General features: G+C 35.5%; 1 protein-coding gene across 1 annotated transcript in view; it reads right to left on the bottom strand.

Moving 5' to 3' along the window:
- Positions 1–17,978, bottom strand: part of ANGPT1 (angiopoietin 1) — a 381,437-nt gene that overhangs the window by 111,650 nt on the left and 251,809 nt on the right. Inside the window, exon 4 of the mRNA XM_007934880.2 lies at positions 5,234–5,466. Coding sequence (XP_007933071.1) covers positions 5,234–5,466 — 233 coding nt within the window. The remainder of the gene's footprint in view (positions 1–5,233; positions 5,467–17,978) is intronic.

The raw sequence follows: 17,978 nt of genomic DNA, 5'->3' as shown, positions 1-17,978 counted from the left end.
GACGGCAAATAACAACAACAACAACATCATACTCAATAGTCCCACAGGTACCTTAGTCAATATGTCCAAAACTAAACTTATCTTCCCCTTAAATAAATATGCCCTACTTTCATGTTGCTGATTGAAAGAATGTCATTGACACCCCTTTAGTTAGCCCAGAAACTTGGAAGTTAGACTTGGGTCTACTTCTGATAAATCATTATTTCTTACCGATTCCATTCTTTCTTTCACAAATTTCCCTTCCACCGATCCTTCCATTTGTGTCTGCTTGGTCCTCCTCACCTTATCATTTCTCTCCCAAGAGATCCCTCTGAGAATCTGATGAAAACCTTCAACTCTACCTTTCCTCCCATCATCATCCAGTTGCTCAGAGTGCAGACTCCAGAACCAGACCCCCTGAATTCCAATTGGTTTCCTCACTTGTTAGCAGTTTAATATTTGGAAATTATTTACCCTTTATTCTGAGCTTTTGATTTGTGGATCTATGCATACCACCCCTCTCCCATGCTCCCATGACTCCAAACATATAAACACAGTTGCACTCTCTACTTTATTTTGAAGACTTTGTCATTATCTTTCCCAGTAGAATCAACCTGTCTATGTTTTAAAATGGGTCAATTTTTTCCAGCTATGTGGCCTTGGGAAAATTACTCAAGTTCCTTATGGAAGTTATAAAGTACGGGCAAATACAGTAGTTTCCTCATACTGCTGTTGTGAGAACTGAGTTAATACGTGCAAAGCTTGAACAATCCTAGCTCATAGTAAGCATTAGGTAAAGTCCCCAAGAAGACTCTGAAAATGCTGGTTTCTGCCCTCATTTCTCTGTCCCTGATGTTATTTGAATAGCCCTCCTCTATGCTCTGCTAGTGATCTAGTGCCCTGGACTCACCTCTAGCAACCTATCCTGTAATACAGTTAGTTGTCTGTTTACCTGTCTTTCTCTCAAGGAAACCGTAGGTTTCTGGAAGCCACAGACTAAACTGCTTTACTCCTTACTCAGTGACTTAAATAGTATCTGACACATTACAGGAACTCAACAACTATTTGTTAAATTAAAATAGATGCATATCCTTATCTCCCAGAAGATCATCTGAAACAGAGTAAATGTTTTATAACTATTGTTTTGAGTGAATAGGTAAATCAATGAATCATATCTTGGTACAGTCATAACGCACTCCAAACTGATTTTGACAGCTACACTCTTCAGTTTGTGTAATTCTATGATGGACCCTGAGTACTACTTTCTTTCTGCTTTCTTTAATTTTCTTTCTTTCCCTTTGCATTTGTATGCTTTGTCAGTAAATAAATTCTTTGACACATAATATAATATTAAACTCATGTGTGTGCAACATATTGAAAATATATAGCCAACTCTGGACAGATGGCGGGTGAATGTTTGGTAGTTGGGACACCTGAAGTATCCTTAGTATCTTTCCCAAAAGAAATCCAACCCTTGTTTCCATGCTGTTATCAATATAAACTATTTCCAGCAATAAGTGTAAACAGTTAAAAAAAACATGAAGAAATCAGCTCACCTTTGATGCTGTGATAACATTGAAGGCAATATATCTTTAGCGGGTAGTGTTTCTAAGAATAAATGTGACCAAATGTTTGCAGACAGAGATTAAACAAAAATAGATGTGTTACTGGAAGCCTTTCAAAATGGGTGCGATTAAGTTTGAAATAACTATTTACCTAAGATACCACTATTGCCTACTTGGAATAAGAAAAGGAAAGTTTGGTGAATTATTTCAGAAAATAAACACTTATTGTACCTAGTTTAAATGTATCTCAGGATATTAAATGTTTTAGTAGGTAAAGTCCTGTGAAATGAAACAAAAATGCTCCCAATATACAAAGATGAATTTATAGTTCATTAGTGCCTAAGGCTAACTAGAAGGCTGGTGGTCCAAACCCACCAGCCACTCCTTGGAAGAAAGATTGGGCAATCTAGTTCTATATGGATACTGTCTTGGAAACCCAAGGAGGGGTCATTATGAGTGGAATCCACTCACCAGCAGTGAGTTTGGTTTTAGTTTTTTTTTTTGTTTGTTTTATCCAAACAAATGTTTGGAGAAAAGGTAAATTTCTAGCCAGCATTTCCCAGAAACACTTTTACCATATACCCTTATTGTGTTATTAAAAACTCTAAACCAAACCAAAACAAAACAAAACAAACACTACCATCGAGTCAATTCCAACTCATAGCAACTGTCATTGGGTTTCCAAGGCTATAAATCTTTATGGAAATAGGTTGCCTCATGTTCCTCATGAAGCAGATGGTGGGTTTGAACCATCAACATTTTAGTTAGAAGCCAAGTGCCTTACCTATTATGCTACCAGAGCTCCTTATAAACACTCTAGAAGGTATAAAAACAAAGACAACTACAATTAATTGAGCAAGAGTTATGGATAGACATAGATGTTATGTGTTTAATACAAATATCTTTTAATTTTTGATACAAACCCACCACGTAAATATAATCCCATTTGAATAGTAAGAAAACTGAGGTTAAAAGAAATGCTTAGATGATTGTCAACAATCAGAAACTCTAGGGCATGTTTGGTAAAGTAGAGGATCAGCAAAAAAAACTGGAAGATCCTCAACAAAACAGACACAATGGCTGCAACGATGGGCTCAAGGATTGTGAGCACAGCGCATGACCGGAGAGTGTTTCATTCAGTTGTACATGGCATGGGGTCCTATGAGTCAGAGTCGACTCCATTATACCAAACAACAACAATAACACAGCATCATATTCAATATTTTCCATGAAAGAAGTTTTGCTTATAGATAGCACTTAACAAATGCGTGTTTAATTGCATTGTCACTTGAGGGAGAAAGGTAGTAAAGTATATCACCTATTTCTTCAGTATTATGCTTTTTACATTTATATGCAGCATCTAAATTAATCCTGTCTTTATTACTGTGAAGTAAATAGAATTATGCTTGTTTTATAGATGATGAAACAGCTTTGTAAAGGCTAAAAATGAATTGCCAATGACAAAGTAAACTCACTAAAAAACGTCTTCTCTTTTGCTGTCTCGTTACCTGCAGGCTCTCTCCACAAATGACTGGGACCAGTTGGAAGCAGATAACCCTCCGTGTCAATTAACCTTTTGGCTTTTTGCCTTACGATGCAACTCATGATGTTTTTTTCGAAACTTGCAGAACTTCACTCATTTAGTTTTAAAAATAAACATTTTAGAAAAGTTGATGCACTTGTGGTGTTTTGATTTGGGAATATGTACATATAAGTAAATCTAAAGGTAAAATATTCCCATATAATCCTTTGATAAATAGTAAATTCATGTGAGCAATGAATGTTTTGACCAGAGAAGCAGGTAAAGGTGTGACTTGTGTGCTATTAAAATTACAAGGAAAGAATTCATTTTACTGACCACATGCTATTTATATTTTGCAACTTTGTGAGAGGCAAATTGAGCAAATTCTCGGTGCCTAATGATGCACCCAAACTACAAACCTAGCCAAATATCAGCATTTTAAAGCCACTTTCTCTTCCTTCAGAGTCCCAAGACAGATTTATTAGGCTAATACTCAGAAAAAAGTTAAAATATTATAAGTGGGAGGACATATGAGCTCTGTGAGAATCACCAGCACTGAATATCTCTAAAATCAAGGGAAAAAAACTACTCCACTCCATGTGCTTTAAGTCTCAGGATGATAAGAAAAATATGTTTTAAACTTTCCTTGAACATAGTCAGCTCAATTGGAAAATAGATATGTCTCATATTAATACTTAATTTCTAAATACTCATGAGTTCCATTAAAATTCTCTGGCAAAATTCTTCCATGCTTTCTGTCCAGTGGACTCTAATTCAAAGTTTTGGAAGGCTCTGACTGATTAGCAGGTTTTTTCTTTCTCAATCACTTTATTGAGCACGCCCAAAATGGAACTCTGGGAACTCACTGTTTAAAAAAATATCACTTTACAAAGTATATTAAAGGCTTGTTTAGACTATCTGAAGAAGATATAACTCAAGGTAATGGAGTGAAATAGAGATATGTGAAATGTCTTTAAAACAAGATCACTTAATATGGAATTATCATTTTTATCCATATCTATACATGAAAGTATGCAATTGAGCTAATTTTCTATATAACTAACTCAAGTCCAATGTTAAATTAAAGGAGCTTCCACATATGTACATTCCCCGTGCACAAATGAACAATTACGTAAGTGGCCCAAAAGCCACAGCTTAATGACAATCATCACTTTCAAATGTAAGTGGTATGCTTATCACTATTTACAATTCCATTTTCACTGAGTTTAAGGTTCATTAGAAAGCGGAACTATAGAAGATGATGATATCAAGCTCCAAATTTTCAAGCATTCTACTGAAACTCAGGAGAGGTTCCCCTTGAAGTGGGCAGGTGCACAGAAAGGCACTTGGTTAAATAATTGCTGGATGGATGTATGAATAGATGGATGAATGTCTTCTAAAGAGACACAGCCCTTTAGATTTTTCCAATAGTTAAATGGTTCAAAAACATTTAACAGTATCAAAATTTTATGATTTTTCCACCGTTTTAAGGCATGAAAATATAAGTGTGCTTAGATGCCTGTGTTAAATCCTCTCTGCATTAGGCTAAACACAAACAATCTCAATAAATACTTTCAAATAACAGTGATCTGGTCTCATTTACAACAGCATATGGAAACTGTCTTTATCTCCTTTCTCTTGCAAGTAACTCTCCTTCTATCTCCTCCCAAATTAAAAACACACAAAGCTAACGTTAGCAGGGAACTACCCAGAACTCTTAACAAATCTTTAATACTGGCTAATTTCTGTCCTATATGGTTAGATGTCTAACACCAAATATTGATTTATGACAACGTAATAGATTTTATCTCACATGGTTAAAAAGACCAAGAAAGAAAGAAAGAAATATATATATATATATATATATATATATATATATATTTAAAAATTTTAAAAAAAAAACAAGAAAGCTCTTTTAGAAAGGTATTGCGGATTTCACCAATTCAAATTTATAAATTCATTGTCTGAAGTTAAAATATGACATAATTGTTTGTGGAAACTTCATAAACATTATATGAAATTGACAATTGTCAATGACAACTAAGCATAAAAGTGTTTGGGTTGTTTTTTACACAGCAACCAATACAAAGTATAGAGTTAAATGGAATTTATACTTTCCCATGCTAAATAAATATTTACAATATCAAAGTGAGGGAGAAACTCTTACCACCTTCTTTAGTGCAAAGGTTGACGAGGTTGTGGACTGTGTCCATCAACTCCAGCTGCTGCTTCTGTAGGACACTGTTATTGGTAGTGGCTCTGTTTAATTGTTTTTCCAGCTCTTGGATTATGTAGGTCTGACGAGTAACCAAGACTTGAAGGTTCTCTTTCTCTTCCTTTAACGCGTCCAACTCTTCCTTATGTTTTCCCTCCATTTCTAAGATTTTATGTTCTAATAGACTACAAGGAAGTGAAAATAAGATTTAGTTTTGAACATGGTATACAAAAATTGTGATTCAACTATTTCTTGAGTTTTTGGAAAGTTTAATTAGTAATTTCACCATGGAAATATTTTTCAAGTAAGAGATTCAAGAATACATTAAAAAATAGGATATATATATATATATATATACACACACACACACATATATATATAAACATATTACATGGAAAATTATTAGACCAGATGTTGTCAGAGAAATGTTTATTTCTTAAATATGATTGATTTCCTGCGGTTTATCTGCAGCAATTACAGTCTGGAGAAGTTATGGTATAACTTTCTCTAAGGAAATGAGTCCAATAAGAAACAGAATACAGTAGTTTGGAAAATACATGAACATAATATAGTAACTATTTTCATTCATTTGGGATTCTCAAAACATTAAAGAGTTGATTAATTTTCACAATAACTGTGGATACAGGAAATAATAGATTTACAGAAACATAGGACCAGGAATTAACCTGTCCAAAGACATAAAAAGTTAGAATTATTTGGATTTATTATCTCTGATCCTACATCCTAACCACTAGTTTAGCTTATCTCTCAACCTGAGGTTAAAGATGAAGCTTAAAGATATCAAAAATAACTAGAAATGGTTCATAAAACGAAGGTTCCATCAGGCTGGAAGCATGGTCTTACACAAGGATTTGGGATGCTTTTCTGACACTGATGCAACCTTTAACTGAGAAACTTTCTTCCCTCAAAATTTTTGAAAGATACTCCCTTTGCATATTGCACATTGAAAATGATAGAAAACGCAGAAGCCCTCTTGGATCCTAGCAATTGACGAGGAATAAAAAGTATTTACATTTTATAGAGTGTCTAATATACTGGTATTCCTCAGGGTTAAACCTAACTCAGTTTTCTCAGTTGCATTTTCAGAAAGTTCAACCAACCCTTAGTTTACAACGTGTTACTCAAATGTAACAAAACTGGCTGTGTGTTCAATTTACTTTGGAGAAACGTAGCACTGAATCATTCCTGTAACTTTTTAAAAAGCAGACACTAGGGAGTGTTTTAAATTTAATACTTTAATTATAAAATAGAACATGTTTGAAGAGCCAGAATTTCCAACTTGATATATTGCAGAACAAACCAAATACCTGATTATCCTTTACATCGATGAAGAAGTACGTACAGAACTTTTCAGGCACATTCCAAATCCTTACCAACAAACCTGTCCTTTAAGAGTGTGGCAGGACATCTGCCTACTGAGCCATGTCTGAGAAATACCTGGACATTTCTCTGCACAAGAGCCTATTAATTTAACACTACTTGGATAGTGTGCCCAAATTTATATGTGGAATTTTTATATCAAGACTCTGTAGGGACAACTTTGTGGCATGTGCAGAATAAGAAGTTCTAAGTTTCTCTTTGGAGTTGCTTTCACTCTGCTGCTCTTGTTAGGTGCTGTCAAGTTGGTTCCAATTCATAGCCACTCTACGTTTGAGGCCATTTTTGTGGTCGCTGTGTCTCTTCAGCTTATTGAGGGTCTCTTCTTTTCCTCTGACCCTCTACACTGTCAGGCATGATGTCCTGCTCCATGTCCTGGTCCCTCCTGATAACATGTGCAAAGTACATGAGATGAAGTTTCTCCATCCCTGTTTCTCAGAAGCATTCTGCCTGTTCTTCTTCCAAGACAGATTTGTTCATTCTTCTGGCCCTTCATGGTATATTCAATAACTTTGCCAACACCATAATTCAAATGCATCAATTCTTCTTAGGTATTCCTTATTCAATGGCCAGCTTTCACATGCATATGAGGAGGTTGAAAATATCAGGACGTGGGTAGGTGCACTGAGTCAGTCCTCAAAGTGATGTCTTTGCTTTTGAATATTTTAAAGAGGTTTTTCTTTCTGTTTCCCCTCCCCCCAGTAGATTTGCCCATATGTTGCTTAATTTCTTGACTGCTGCTTCTATAGGTGTTGATTGTGGATCCAAGTAAAATAAAAATCCTTGACAATATCAATATTTTCTCTATTTACCATGATGTTGTTAATTGGTATAGTTGTGAGGATTTTTGTTTTCTTTATGTTGAGGTGTAATCTATAATGAATACTGGTCGTTGGTCTTCATCAGTTAAGTGCTTCAAATCCTTTTCACTTTCAGCAAGCAAGGTTGTGTCACCTGCATGTCGCAGGTTAATGAGTCCTCTTTCTTCTTCATATAGCCCAGCTTCTCAGACATATTCTGATTGAATAGGTATGGTGAAAAGATATAACCCTGACAAACATCTTTCCTGATTTTAAATCACACAACATCCCTTTGTTCTGTTCAAACATCGGCCTCTTGTTCTATGTACACGTTCCCCAGGAACACAGTTAAGTGTTCTGAAATTCCCATTCTTAGCAATATTATCCATAATCCATGATTCACACAGCTAGATGCCTTTGCATGGTCAATAAAGCACAGGTAAACATTTTTCTGGTATTCTCACTTTCAGCTAAGGTCCATCTAACATCAGCAATGATATACCACTTTCTACTTCCTCATCTGAATCCTGCTTGAATTTGCAGCAGTTTCCTGCCAATGTAGTGCTACAATCATTTTTGAATTATCTTCAGCAAATTTGAATTGTGTGTGATATTAATGATATTTTTAAATAATCCCTGAATTCTGTTTGATCACCCTTCTTTGGAATGGGCACGAATACAAATGTTTTCTAATCAGCTAGCCAGGTAGTTTTCCAAGTTTCTTGGCACAGAAGAGTGAGCACTTTCAAGTTCCGGCCATTTATTGAAACATCTCAGTTGGTATTCTATCAGTTCCTGGGGACTTGTTTTTCAGCACTTCCTTCAGTGCAGGTTGGCCTTCTTCCTTCAACACCATTGGTTCATGAGCATATGCTGCCTCGTGCAAAGGCTGAGCATCAACCAATTATTTTTGGTACAGTGAGTCTGTGTGTTCCTTCCATCTTCTTTAGAGGCTTCCTGTGCCATTAATTATTTTACCCATAGAATTCTTCAGTACTTCAAAGTGAGGCTTGATTTTTTTTTTTCCCCTTCAGTTATTTCAGCTGGAGAAATGATGAGTACATTCTTCACTTTTGGTTTTCTAACTCCACGTCTTGGCACAGAGTAAATTATTATAATGAAATGTGCATTCAGTCTACTGGCCACCAATAGAGAAAGGGCCTTATCTTGTGCTGATCATAAAGCAAATGAAATTTCAGTACATCTCGTTTATAGTGATTTTGGGAAAATGTCTGGTTACTTATATTTTTAAAATCTTTTTTTTGGAAGTGAAAATCTTAGGCAAGGAAGTCAGAGTAAGATGAAAGATGAATTTTCTTCTAAATCTATATCTTCTTGCTAGAGAAGTTTACAATAATATATATATGTGTATATATATACATATATATATATATATATACACACACACATACATACACACACATATATATGGGAGCTCTGGTAGCATAGTGCCTAAGGCACTTGACTGCTAACCAGAAGGCTGGCAGTTCAAACCCACCAGCCACTCCTCAGAAGGAAGGTGGGGCAATCTACTTCCATAGTGATAATGCCTCGCAAACCCAAGGAGGGGTCGCTATGAGTCAGATCCTACCTGATGGCACATAACAACAACAAATATATATACACACACACACACCTGTTGGTTAAAAAAAAGATTATCTCATCTACTGATTGATAAGGTTATTAAGGCTGAGTATATTAAAGGAGGTTTGCTTCATGCGATTATATGCTGCCTTAGATCTGAGGATTAATCTCAACCGATTGTCTTAGATCATTCTTAGCTTACATTCTAATAATTTTGTTCCTATTCCTGGGGTAATGATCAGGTGCACTATGTCTATAATTTAGGGTCATTCAATATATACCAAGGGTGTCTTTTAAATTCACAGTAGTGATAGTATACTCCCAAGAGAGCTTATAACCAACTATTAAAGTTATAACAATATAAAGATCAAAATTCGGATGTTATGTTCATTTAAGGCTGGATAAAATCCTGAACTACCAGTTTCTCCCTGAAATAAGATGAACACTAGTCTTTTAGTTTTCCTAATCAATAGGTAACATCCTGGTTAGGCATTTATTGTTACAGTTGTAACTTATATTTATTAGTTTGCAGTGCCAAAAGTGCACTCAGCACTGTTTAAAATATAGAACAACACTCTTCTTACCCTATGGATTTATTTTTAGATAGAAAACCTCAAGTAAAAAATAGCATATGAAAGCAACTTGTTTCAGGCATTATATATATGGATATGTAGTATGTATGTATATGATGTATATATGTGCATGCATATGTTTATTTTTGCATCAACGATATTTCGCTTTCTATTTTTGATGTGTTCCTTGTTCAAGGGGATATATATTTAAATATGGGTACTATGTGAGATATCAATGAAGGGGTTTCTGTTGTTTTTCAGGATAATTTGGAAAAATCCGAAAATGGAGTGTTGATCAAAGAAATTCTGGTGCCAAAGGAAACAATTCTGGAAACTGTTTTGTGGAAGAGCAGGCCTGCATTTCCTGTGTAAAAGATATATACATTGAGCATGTTGGAAAGAACATTAGTTATCATAATTCACTAAACATCCTTTCGTGTACCATGACTACCAGTTATCAAAATACATCAACATAGCTTATTGTCTGAGAATAGATATTCAAGAATGAAGTGAAGAAGGGAGTGCTACTGGAATTTAGAAGCCTTCTCTGCATCTCAGACATCTCAAGAGACTTGAAAATTCAAGTAGTGTGCATTATAATTGCAAGCAAAGTGGAAACATTCACATCTTTTCACAAATTACTGGTCTTACCAGCTAATTGTCTCTTCCAGTCATTCTATCATCTCATTTCCTCACTTGATAACTTGTCAACTGCAGTAATTTTCTAGTAACATTATTTCTTAGAGATATTCTTTATGTTTATGACCCTTTTTTAGATATCTTCAGGGAATATCAATCCTCTCCTGATCTTTCATTTCCTTGGACACCACTCATCTGTCTTTTCCATCTTTTGTTTATATTTGGCTTCCAAAAGACCATCGTTTTGTTTTTGTTACTTCTCATCTATTGTCTGTTATCTACTTTGGAAGTCAGCCCACCCTACTCACTACTTCCAAAATGGTTTGAATCCATGAGTTTTTTACCAGAAAAATTTATGTACTGTCTCTACTTAATAGCATATTGTTTTAATATAACATTAGAGCTGTGTAATAATTTTAACATCCTTACTTATTTTGATTCTTAAAGCAATAGTATGATATAGACTGAGTGTGTATTATAAGAAATGTAAATGTTTTATCCAAAATCATATAGATATTAAGTGTCAACCTACCCATTGCCATCAATTTGATTCCAACTCATAGCGACCCCCATTGGTTTCAAGCTTGTAAATCTTTACTGAAGTAAATTGCATTATCTTCCCCCTGTGGTGTAGCTGGTAGGTTTGAACCATGGACTTCTGGTTAGCAGCCAAATGTCTTACCCACTACACCATCAGAGCTCCTTATTAAATGTCAGAACAAGGACAAAAAGCCATGTCTTCTAAACTGGTACACTAAAAAGCTTCCCATGACAGCCCACTGCTGTGAAAACCAGAAATGCATTGCCTCATTTCTTTAATTTGGAATAATATAATCTTTACCTATTTCCACACATTTATATTACATTAGGAATCAAGACTTCACCTTACCATGTTCTTAGTTTTGCTGTTCTCCATCTAGTTATATGGGAACTTGTCTTTTAGAGCAGTCTTTGAACCTATCCATCTTTCCTCTTATATAAAAACAAAACTTCTTTGCCAAGTCAGTTTTCTTCTACCTGAACTGAGATATCCTCAAGGGCCTCTCTGCGCTCTACCTGAACACCTCTGACATTAAAATTAATTTTCTTACTCAATATATTGAGTATATCACATTCTGTCTTTATTGCTTCTCTAACACTTTGCTTTTCCAGGTCAGTTAGGAGAGGTCACTTCAGCTAGGTATGGTGACCTCTATGTCTAGAGATTGATTTGAAGGACAATGTTATAGCCCCAGTGCCAGAGGGCAAAGCAGTCAGATTTTTATTGATGATGGCTTTCAGCAACAAGTGTAGCTTAGATTTAAATGGACAACCCAGGACATGGATGCTGATTTTAAACTCCGCTACTATTTTCTAGAGAGCATTCAGGATATTATTAGGTAAAATAAGAGATCCATTGTTAAGTTTTTGCCCAAATCTTGATTAAATAGTTTTCATTAAGATGCATCTTTTAAGATTAATGTTCCACGGAATAACAATTTATAAATTGTGAACCTAAATCTATACAAATTGAGCTAAAAATCCATTTTCTCACAGGATTCTTGGTACTTCCTGTTTCCCATCTTTCTGGAAATACTTTGAGAAGAGACATGCATAGAATTTGGCACTTAACTTCTAGTTTGAGGCAGAGGTGCACTTTAGTGAAGAATAAAATAAACAAAATAATCTAGGCCTTGAGAAAATGTTAAAATGAGTGTACACTTATTTGAAATTTTTAGTTGAGTTTTTTTTTTTTTTTTCTCTTCTTCTTCTGATTTTCAGTCTGTCTCCCCCAACATATCTTATTGGAAACATTTCAAATCATCGAACACATCTTGAAACTTTCACAGAGTAAACTCTCCCTTTCAAAGTGTTTCCCACAATAGAGTTCTTAACATAGCAGCCAATGAATTCACAGTGGTGACAGTATGTGTTTAACTATAATGCTTCAAACAAGAAGGAAGATGTTGAAAATATAGAAACCGTCTCAATTTTATCTGTGTGAATCTACTTACAGATGTTTCAATTTCTTCATTTATCAATATAAATGGTGGCAGGTGTGCTGCAAATATAGGTTTGTAGAAAGTAATTTTTTCCATATTCAAACAAGGGTAGAGTAGGTTCAGGTTAAATACATGCTTTAAGCATACTTTTAAATGTACACTTTAAGTTTCTCATTTGAACACAATATATACTCTCAAAATTTGAAGTTTTCTTTATTTTTTAGTAATTTAAAATTTGGACAGAAGTATAAATAATAAAAATAAGCATTGGCAATCTTTAAAAAAAATTGAGATAAATAAGAATAAGTTAAATATATTGTGAAAACCAGAAACCAAGAAGAAAACAGACTGATAAATTTCATAGCATAAAAATCTAAGGGCAAACCATTACCTAGAGGGTAGACACATATTAACTTGAGTGAAAGGAAAAAAAGAAAGAAAATTAATACTTCTGTGAAAAGCAGCCCAAACTAAATAATAACAAATAGGAAAAATTTTTTTGAACTTTTTATTGTGGTTCAGTGAAAGTTTACAAAGAAAAATTGTTTTCCATTAAACAATTTATACACATCTTGTTTTGTGACATTGGTTGCAATCCCTTTAATGTAACAGCCTCTGCCTATTTCCTCCTTGAGTTCCTCTTTTCCATTCATCTTTCTTTCCTGCCCTGTCCTACCTTCTGAACTTTCTTTTTGGCAAATGCTGCCCTTCTGGTTTCATATGTTTGATTGTACTAAGGAATACAATAAAGTGTTATTATTCACTTTACAGAGCTGTCTATTGTTTGGCTGAAAGTTGATCCTCTGGGGTGGAATCAATTCCAGGCTTGACATGTATCTATGGGCTATAGTCTCAGGGGTTCCACCAGTCTCTATCAGACCAGTAAATCTGGTCATTTTTACTATTTTGAATGTTGTTCTATATTTTTCTCTCCCTTTGTCCAGGACCTTCTATTGTGTTCCTGATCAGAGCTGTTGAAAGTGGTAGCTGGGCACCATACAGTTTTTCTGGTCTGAGTATTGGAGGCTGTGGTTCACATGATCCATTAGTCCTTTGTTTCCATGAGTCTTTGAGTTTCTTCACTTTTCTTTGCTCCAGATGGGGAGAGATCAACAGTTGCAGAGGGCTACATGTAAGCATTTAAGACTCCAGTCAGTACTCAGCAAAGTAGGATATAGAATATTGTCTTTGTGGACCACATTGTGTCAATTGACCTAGATGTCCCCCAAGATTGTGGTTCTTAGTCCCCACATCCAGTGACTCATTCCCTCAAGTTGGATGGCTATAGCTAAATGTTTCAGAACTTTGTCCTATGTATGCTCTATTATATTGCTGGATATATTTGTAGCTCATACAAATATATATGTAGAAATCTCCTTTTCCAGTGCTCTGTATACTTATGAGTATACTCCTATTTGCCTTCCCACATTTGTTCAGCTTACATGTCTACCTATATATCTATTCATAGATATTGGCTTTTATTATTACTATTGAAAGATTGTGTATATAATAGTATTTACCTTTGTTGTCCAAATGGAAAAAATCTTTACAGCACCCATGACAATATTTCAATGTTCATTAAAAGATCATATGAGTTAAAAACGAAGGCAATTAATTGAAAAGAAAAAATGAGAAACAGTTCCAATACAAATAGTCTAGTACCAGAGGAAGAAATGAAAATGGCCAATAAATATGAAAGATTACAACCTAACTTCTTAGGTAGATGAAATTAGTAAGATGACACACAAGGGTTTGGAAAATTGACAAACCCATGCCTTCTTGGGATAACCATGTGAAGAACAATTAATACATTTAAAATATTTAATGTAAACTATGTGATTTGTGTTACCATTAAAATGCGTGTGTATGTGTATAAATAAATGACATTTTTTAGGGGTGGAGAAACTGGGATATTTACCAGTTCATCCTTCATTCAACATTTAAAAAGCACTTGCTATTACAAATACTATGAGTAAAGAATTGTGTCTGGGAGTAGGAAGACAAAGGTAAGTAAAAACACAGTTGCTAGGTTCAAGAGGGGTCACAGCCTAATAGTAGAGAGAGAAATAAACATGAATTCACATACAATAATGTGATGAGATACATGAAATAATGGCAGAAACAAGGTACAGTATTACAGAGAAGTTGTAATGAGGAAATCGATCGGAGAGTGTCCTTGGCAGAAGTACCACATACACTGACTTTTCAAGGATGAACAAAAATTTGTGAATTGAATAAAGAGGGACAGGGTATTCCAGAAAAGGTACATATCAAACTGTCTGAAATAACAGTATGTGTTCTGTGTAATATTAGCATGATATTAACATGATAAATACTTCTTGGTGGACCATGTTCTGTGTGATAGTAGCACGATATTAACATGACAAATACTTCTTGGTGGACCAAGCTCTCTTCTCAGGGCTTTATACGTGTTAACACAACTATTCCTCATAACAACCCCATATTGTTGTTGCTAAGTGGTTTGAGGTGCCATGGAGCTCGTTTTTGACTCATAGTGACCCCATGTGACAGGAGAGAACTAAGCCACAGGGTTTTCTTGGCTGTAATCTTTATGGAAGCTAATTGCTGCATCCTCCTCCCACAGAATCACTGGGTGGGGTCAAACCACCGATCTTTGAGTTAGCAGTTGAGCATTGACTGTTACGCCTCCAAGCTTCATCATATCAACCCCACACAGCACTGCTATCATCATCTCCATGTTACAAATTAGGACATAAAAGAACAGAGTTTAAGTAACTTGCCTAACTTGATAGTAGATAGCTAGGCAGCAGCTAGTATTTGCTGAAAATGTATTGGAATGGCCGTCATGCATCTAGTTTCACTTCACTCTGAATGGTCTTGTTGAGGACTTCCCTAATCTTCACACTTCATATTCAGCACAATTATCAAGAAAGCCCAAGTGTTCCATCTATGTATACAGAGAGTGCTGATTTCACTTTCTGTAAACTTTGATGTGCTAGAAGGCTATTCTTTGGCTGTGTTTCCACCTTGCAGAAAGGTAGAGTTACATCAAAGATGGACAGGTGCCTTGAAACCCTGTCAGCTGACCAAATCTGTAGACTAGGAATCCAATTCATATTTGGTTCCTTGGAGGGAAATTGCGTTACATCATCTTTGTCTGCTTACTGCTTTGTTCCATTGTTTTGAACAGAAAAAGCTAGACACACACTGGAGGAAAAAGTTGACAATGACATAACATGGTCCCACTTTGTGCTCTTACCAATCTCCTATCCCCCTATGTTCAGGTAAGCATTAATTCTTCCCATTTACTTGGGTTCTTGGCTATATAATTTCAACTACATGAGTCAAATATTGATCCTTTACTTCCAAGTGCTGTTTCCTTGAGATAAGAAACAAAGCCGGCTTTTGACGTAGCATTCAGGGGAAAAAAAAAAATTCTAAAGAAAGTAAACTGGAAGCTTCTTAGCATCACCCCCACTAGATTGTCAGGAAAATAAGCAGTGGAGCAAATGTTGCTAATCCTATTCCTGCTTTGTGTCTTTGGCCATTAGGGGATAAAGAAGTGAATCTAATGAGGCCAAAAATCCATTTTCAACCTTACAAGTGATGCATTTGATTTGTCAGGATATAAATCAGCAGTCCCTCTCAGCATAATTATATAGCATAATCCTGCCCATAAAATATTCATCCTTGTTCTGCCAAAGTTGTGGTGGGCCCTGAAAAGGGCCAGCACACAGACTTGCCAGCTGAGGCCCGTCATACTTAAAACTGGTAAGTCACACACCCAAACACAACTCCTGACATTCCTTGGGGAGGAAGCAAAGCTTAATTTAGATAATCCCCATTGCAAAGTGTATTAGCTGATCCAAACCAGACCTGGCAGACTAAAGGTATGTTGTTCCTACATTTCAGGGATGCTTCAATGTAGAAATAGCTTCTTGCTGTGTTCAGAGGATTAAGACTCACTTCAGGAATAGGTAGGGATGATCGATAAACTATTTAAAAAATATAAACAGCTTCATATTTGACTTTGGCCTTCTATCCATTTAAATGGAGGGGGAAGCACATTTCATTTTACTCTAGAAAGTGCTTGGCAGAGTTTCTCTAATTCCATTGCATGTATGAAAATAAACAATAACAATAAACAGAATAGGGAAAGTATGTTGTGTAGAGCAAAAGCACATTTTTGGTTTGTAGAAAGGAAAACACTGTTTTTCTAAGTGTTATTGGGAGAACATGCCTGGTTTAAGAATAGATGTTCCAACACTGGATGCCTGTACAGGAAGAGAAAGAACTATAGCTATATGGCAATGGCAGAAGGTACAGTGTGTTGGTAGAAAAATACCACAATGAACTACATGTTGAGGTAATGTCATACTTGAAGGTCTATGGTCACAAAAGAGAGGAGTGAGGAGTAGGAATATAAAACACATATATGTTTTTGTCAGCATGAGAATAAAAATGAATTTCACATTAAAACCCAAATCCCTGAATTCATTGTGAAATACTCACATTGTTATTCTTCTGAAAAAAATGATCACTTGCAATAAATGGAGTGGTTAAGATAATTTAGATAGATTGAGTTTTCTTGGAAATTAGAATTTAATTAGAAACACATCGGCAAAAGCAGTAAGATATAGATCTGCTCGGGACTAGTCATGATTCCTCTGAAAGGAAGTGGCACAAGGTGAAGCCCCTTCCCTTGAGCTGTTGTTGGATCCCCTCAAGTCGTGAGTTGACTCGGATTCATAGTGATCCCATGTGACAGAGAAGAACTGCCCCATAGCATTTCCAAGGCCATAATCTGTCTGACTCGATGGCACATAACAACAACAACAACAATCTTTATGGAAGCAGATGACCAGGTATCTCTCTTGTGGAGCTATTGGGTGGTTTTGAACTGCTGACCTTTTATTTAGTGGCTGAGCTCTTAACCACTGTGTCACCAGGGCTTTTATTCAACTTGACCTAGAGTGGAGCTATTTTGAGAGTTAGTACCCTGGCTCCACTTTACCAATGGAAAGAGAGAAAAATCTATACTCAATTTGCCTTTTGAAAATGACATTTTATAGTGAGAATTTCTTAGTGGAAAAAGATGCCACCTTAAAAATCATGATGGAAAAGGGGGAAAAGAAAACAACCCTAAACGATCTGGGATTAGGATAGGAGGAAGTAGTTATGCATGATCAAACAGCAACTTGGAAAGTTCAGTAGAAAGCATAGGGAGTAGTGAGTTGATGATAATGAGGGAGAAGCAGTTCAGAAAAGGATGTGAGAATGTCTGCACAGGTTGAAGAGTGTATTCAGTATCACTGAGTCGTACATGTAGAAGTTGTTGAATTGGTGTATGTTCCGCTGTATACATTTATTTAAAAAAAACAAAACAAACTCACTGCTGTCAAGTCAGATCTGACTCATAACTACCAGTGAGTTTGGTTTTATGGTTTTTGACACCTGAAGTGTCAGATAGAGACTAAGGAGCATATATTAGTAGGGGAAGAATTCAAGAATGCAAATTCATACTAGTAAATTTCTAAAAGATAAGTCTAAGTGGTGAGAGATGGATTAAAATCACTCTAGGCTATATCTTTATCTATACCCTAGGTTTTATGAAGTTATTGTAAACATCAGAGAGAGATTTATTGATGTGAAAAGATGTCTATCTTTAAAAAGAGTGGGCTGTAATAGTGTGTATTGTATGAACAGCTTTTTGTGAAAATATATTTATACATACATAATA

The sequence above is a fragment of the Orycteropus afer genome, unplaced genomic scaffold, assembly GCF_000298275.1.
Source record: "Orycteropus afer afer isolate SDZICR_OR568_19922 unplaced genomic scaffold, OryAfe1.0 scaffold00021, whole genome shotgun sequence".
Classification (NCBI taxonomy): domain Eukaryota; kingdom Metazoa; phylum Chordata; class Mammalia; order Tubulidentata; family Orycteropodidae; genus Orycteropus; species Orycteropus afer.
This window is presented reverse-complemented; position numbering and strand designations above follow the sequence as displayed.